Source organism: Cydia amplana, chromosome Z (genome assembly GCF_948474715.1).
Source record: "Cydia amplana chromosome Z, ilCydAmpl1.1, whole genome shotgun sequence".
NCBI classification, from domain to species: domain Eukaryota; kingdom Metazoa; phylum Arthropoda; class Insecta; order Lepidoptera; family Tortricidae; genus Cydia; species Cydia amplana.
In genome coordinates, this window is record NC_086096.1 from 1,930,167 (window position 1) to 1,936,166 (window position 6,000).

At 38.0% G+C, this 6,000-nt stretch overlaps 1 protein-coding gene across 2 annotated transcripts in view; it reads right to left on the reverse strand.

The window, feature by feature from the left end:
- Positions 1-1,329, reverse strand: part of LOC134660912 (inhibitory POU protein) — a 65,628-nt gene extending 64,299 nt beyond the window's left edge. Inside the window, exon 1 of one of the 2 annotated variants that reach the window (XM_063516790.1) lies at positions 990-1,329. In XM_063516790.1, the coding sequence (XP_063372860.1) occupies positions 990-1,112 (123 nt within the window). In that variant the 5' untranslated portion in view covers positions 1,113-1,329. The remainder of the gene's footprint in view (positions 1-989) is intronic. The other variant, XM_063516789.1, reaches the window with a different exon arrangement.
- Positions 1,330-6,000: the final 4,671 nt, after the last annotated feature.

Sequence of the window (6,000 nt, forward strand, 5' to 3'; positions counted from 1 at the left end):
ATGGTAATATTATTTAATTTCACTCAGATACGTATTTGTTATTTGTTTATATAGTACAAACGAGATTTATGTTTAGTTTTATTTTATAATTAGCTGTATATTCATAGTTATATTGTTTATAAATTTTACATTTCATGTGTAACAAATGTTATAAACAATTATTCTAAAATATTTTTACAATATTGTTACACTAAAGTTATTCTCTTATATTTCTTTTATTTAATTTATTTGATTTGTTTTTTACACGCTCCTTTTCTAAACTTACACAAAAATAAGTGTACCGCGAACAAAGTTTGTGCGGTACACTAAAAATGGTGTTCTGATTATTTCTGTTAAAACAATTCGGGTGTATTTTAATAGGTATATTTGGCATATTTGGTCTACAAATGGGTTTAATGCTTTAATGGTACGTTTACTTAACGGTTTTATTATTACTGTCAATCAATGAATTGAAAGCCTACTATATAGCCTACTATACTAGGTTTACGAATTCAACAAATGCCTAAATAATTGAATAAATTTGGTTAATATGTCAGTTTGAGATGGTTAAAATAAATTAACAGATGATTAGGATTTGTTTTGGTTAACTGTTTATATTTAAGCAAAATATATATAACATTTATATATTTAGATATTTATGTTAAACGTATCGGTTTGTTTTGTACGCTTATAGTGTTTATGGTAAAGTAAAACAACCTTACTAAACTTGTATTTTACTACATTTCAATATCAATATAATACTAATAACGTTCTAAATATATCCAGCACAAGTATGTATTACGGACCGTGTAAAATTCGCACAACAACAAATAAAAAAAACATAAAAATGGAGCTCCATTTATTCGCCATTGCAATCGCTAGCATACAACCATCGCTCAGCATATATACATAAAAATACATACCTGGAAAAAATGGATTAGTATTTTTTGTTAATTTTTTTTAACCTAAAAAAACACAATTTTCTTTGGCACCTGAAAATGAGTACTCACAGAAGGATTGGGCACGCAGCGCCTCGGATCGGGGCTCCGGTACGTCGGGCTATACCGCCCCGGGAAGCAGCCGGGGGGGCCCATGAGTCCCCCGCCCGACTTCATCTTGTCCGGGGAGTACATGGCACATGACCCCCAAGGGTCGTCCTCCAACTTTAACACCTTGGAGGGTGAGTGGTACTGCCGGTCGAAAATCTTGGCGGCTTGGAGTACGCACGGGGTGAAACGCGGCACGACCGCTCTCGACGCCGGATAGTGACCGACTGGCGACTGCCACGCCCCGCTGTGGGCATGTTTACGACGGCCCGCGGCCCCACAAATGAGTGAATTATTCAATTCGTTCATTCACTCATGTGACTGCCTTTTCGCGCGTCCCTGAATCGATACGTTAATGTTAATGCGTTGTTCATAATAATCTTAGATGTAAGGTTACTGCACCAAAGAAGGCACAGTTCTTAAGCTTGCTTAGCTTCAAAATTTCGTATTTTTACAAGCACATTTTTAGTAATATAGACAAAACTGCAAGTTCATAATATATTTAATATAGGTAGGTCAAAATTTTAAATGACCATGGGTCTTCCTAGGCGCTGGTACCGTAAAATGGGGTGAGTAGGGGCAAAACTGACATTCAAACCTCGATAACATTTTATTTTTACATATGCAGACTGAATGGTGTGTATTATTAAGTGTTCCGGGAGTTTATATTTTAGTTATTATTTTATTTTGGGTAGTTCCATTTCATAACTTTGGCGATAAGCAGGAAAACCCACCTCACCCCGTAGTCCCTCGTATTTGGGGTGCGTTGGGTTTTCATACAAAGGTGATTTTGGAAGATTGTTGGATGGTTTTTTTTTTATTATGAGTATTACTATAGCTCCATTGTAAATTGGAATACTTATATTATTTTTGTAGCGGTAGCCTTAAAATTTCATCTCACCCCCTTTCATCCCTTCTCTCCCCATTCATAACCCACCTCTCCCCGCGAACTCTACTCACCCCATTTTACGGTAACTTAGTCTGACCAAGCTAATTCCACTATACCTCTCGCGTCAGATGATAATCTCTATGCATTGACAGTTAATTTTTACATGATCTGTCACGTAAATTGTTAGCAGACAATTTTTTGGAAAGTAAAAACATATTTATTTGATTATTTTTTAACTAACTAATCCAATAGATATAGGGACCATCATTCGACGCTATTTGATAAATAATTTGGTCGCTGTACAGTCACCTGCAATAATATGTTACTCTTCGAAGGCCGCAAAAATATGTGACACGCTCTTATGGCTCTACAAATAAGATCGTATGAGATATTTTAGCTTAGTTTAGTTAGGTGTAAATGCACCATTTTGGTTTTTAAGGTGTAATGCTGCTTACAATATTCTTTATAGATTTTATAAAAACCTTAGAAATGTACCAGCAAGGTAATTTTGCACCGACTTTGAGTCTTTGTTAATAGGTGCCAGTTGCACCATCCGCACTTGACAGACTGATCAATGTCACCCGGCGCGCCGCCGCGGTGATTAACTATGAAACTTTCCATACAATACAATTAACGAACTCTTTAACGATGACAAACAGTTTGGTGCAACCGACCCTTAGTGCCAGATCCAGTCGGGTCTGCTTGGCGCCTGGGGTCCGCTTGACCACTAATCCCAAGAATTGATGAAGTGACGACGTTTTTACGAAAGCGACTACCATCTGACCTTCCAACCCAAAGGGGAAACTAGGCCTTATTAGGATTACTCCGGTTTCCTCACGATTTATTCCTTCACGCGACTGGTAAATATCAAATGATATTTCGTACATAAGTTCTGAAAAACTCATTGGTACGAGCCGGGGTTTGAACCCGCGGCCTCCGGCCTCCGGATTGAAAGTCACACGCTCTTACCGCTAGGCCACCAGCGCTCTCAGCTTTTAAGGTGGGTCCACACGTCACAGACTTTAGTCTGCGCAGCGTGTCTGTACAGACTTAAGTCGGTACAAATGGGACGTGTGGACGTGAAGTCTCAAGTCTGTAACGACATCTGTGCATTTTTGTATCTGGCATCAAAAAGTCGGCGCAGACATGCGTATTTGCGCCGACTACTGCACTGTGTGGACGCATGTTCAGACTTGTTTGGGTCAACTTACGACAGCTTTGGTTAAGTAATTAATTCACAGTTTGCTTTGTTTTTATTATAAAAATGAACGATTTAAGAAAATATTCAAGAGAATTCTGAGTTGAATTTATAGATCTATATATAAGTCCCTTCCAGCTGTATGGAAAATTAAGTCCAAAGAGTACAGTAATAGGGATATGAAGACGGACGCACACCACGAGGTTTAAGGAACAACTAACATGTCTGTATCATGTGGACGATGTGAGTCGCACATTCTTTTGTCCGTGCAACAATCTGCGCAGCGCAAGTCTGCACCTTCTGGACCCAGCTTTAGAGTCTGTTCGGAAAGAGAAGAGTCGTGGAATGTGAGAATACCTACATTTTTGAATATTGAATTTTTATCTTTATTCGGCAACGTCCAAAATACTGGACCATACCATAACCTTTGACCCTGTTTTTGTTTTTTTTTGACGACCTGTCTAGCCTAGTGACCTTGCTTATGAAGCCGATTGTCCCGGGTTCAAATCCTGGTAAGGTCATTAATTCTTATGATGAGCACGGATATTTGTTCCAGAGTAATTTGTGAATTAATTTCCTATAATATTTAGTTATTTTTATTGCCTTTTCCATGTTTGGTTTATTTTTTTAGCATTTGAAGTGTAACTTTATGTAAATAATAATGCAATATTTACGAGTAGGTACAGATGTAGTGCATAATTGTTCTCCATCATATTTTCTCGCAAACGTTCGTATTTGTCATGCTACTTCTTTTTTTTTTAACATTTATTCAGCAAATAGGCCACAAGGGCACTTTTACACGTCAACATTGAATTTACATACTTCAGTCAACTTCAGCTCTTTTTGTACCGAGACTGACTGAAATAGCACGGCACGTTCGTACTTCCGTAAAAATACGATGGAAAATTATTATGCACTACTAGGTACCTATCTAATATAAATGTAGCAGATTTTGTTAACATTCTTCAGATAAGGAACAGCGGTACCTCCTGGCACTGGCTAAAGCTTAAAAAGAGGTTCCAATCACTAACTTTAAGATGAATATCTGGGAGACCGAGCTTTGCTCGGCTAACATGTTAAAACTCAAAAATTAGCGTTTTCCCAACGATAGGACCTAGCTAGATCGATTTATCGGCCCCGTGAACCCCAATACAGCAAATTTCATCGAAATCGTTAGAGCCGTTTCCGAGATCCCCGAAATATATAAATAAATAAATAAATAAACAAGAATTGCTCGTTTAAAGGTATTAGATAGATAGATAGATAGATTAGATAATAAATATCTGGGTGACCGAGCTTCGCTCGGAAAACATATAAAAGCTCGAAAATGCGCGTTTTCCCAGAGATAAGACCTAGCTAGATCGATTTTTCGCCCCCGAAAACCCCCATATAGCAAATTTCATCGAAATCGTTAGAGCCGTTTCCGAGATCGCCGAAAAAAAAAAAAAAAAAAAATATATATATATATATATATATATATATATATATATATAAATAAATAAATAAATAAACAAGAATTGCTCGTTTAATGGTGTAAGATTATTGTGAAATAAATATAATTTTTTTTTCTTAACCAGAACTTTTACACTGTTGACCTCCCGTGTTTTCTGTCGATTTAAGGGTTATATTTTGGTGAAGCTGTCCACTTTCCCCTTAACACCCCTTTGCATACGCCGTTTGTACGCTCGTCCGGCGGCAGATGGCGTTGTTTTTAATTTTTCGATTTCGGCCGTCGTCCATTATGTATGAGGCTTTTATCGCTCGCGCGGCTCCTTCGGGAATGTGTGGATGCGGGCCTAAGGATAGGCGGCGGCGATTTGGATGTCATTTTCCAATACACCAGTGCCCTGTTTATCAAAAGCTTGTAACTCGTAATACAAGTGGAAGTCCCTTTCTAACAAAAGCTGTCAAAAAGTGACTTCCACTTGTATTACAAGTTACAAGCTTTTGATAAACAGGGCACAGTATTTATACTTCCAAAACTCATGAGAAAGTTGCATTGTATTCACAAGTGGCAAAATTATGATGATGTAAAATTTTGAATGGTAAACATTCATCAAGTTCATTTTAACTTGATTTGTAATGTTTCGCGTTGGTGTGGCGAAACATGGAAATGATCCAATCGGCAGCAAAGTTTGTTTAACCCTCGTGCCTTGAAACCCTCTCAACGCTCTATATTCCACTTTTTAAACCACTCGTTACGCTGGTGATTTAAGTTAGGAATCTTTAGCTTGCTCGCGTATCAATATTAACACGAGTAGTTAAACAATAACTACCCTCTTGTAAAACAAATATTTTTTTTAACGTTTCTCCACTGATATCGAAGGTTATAAACAATCTCTGACGTTTCTGCGATGTTTAAAAATGTTTGAGGTTTGACGCTCCGCCTTTAGTGTCCAACTTTGACTAAAAACGCTTCATCTTGTGGCATGCCTCCCTAATGCATACATTGCCAACTGACCCTTTTAGCCTCTGCATGGCATGCAACCCCACGTCAGCGTGACGCCGTGACGGTACGGGAAACGTCAAGTAACTGAGTTACGAAAGTTACGAAATTAAAAATCAATCAACTGTACACTCAATTTGTTTATGTTCGAGTTTATGAAACACAAACATTTGATTTGTTTGAGTTTTTGAAACACATGTTTGAAAATGTTTGGCGGCGCCTTTAGTGCCGTAACTCAAAAACGCTCCATCTTGTGACTTGCCCCTCTTAATGCATAGTGACCCTTTTAGCCCGTGCATGGCATGCAACCCCACGTCACGGTGACGCCGTGACGCTACGGGAAACGTCACGTAACTGAGTTACGAAAGTTACGAAATTAGAAGTCAATCAACTGTACGCAGAATTTTCATTATTTTTGGAAGTGGAAATTTACTAAGTAGGA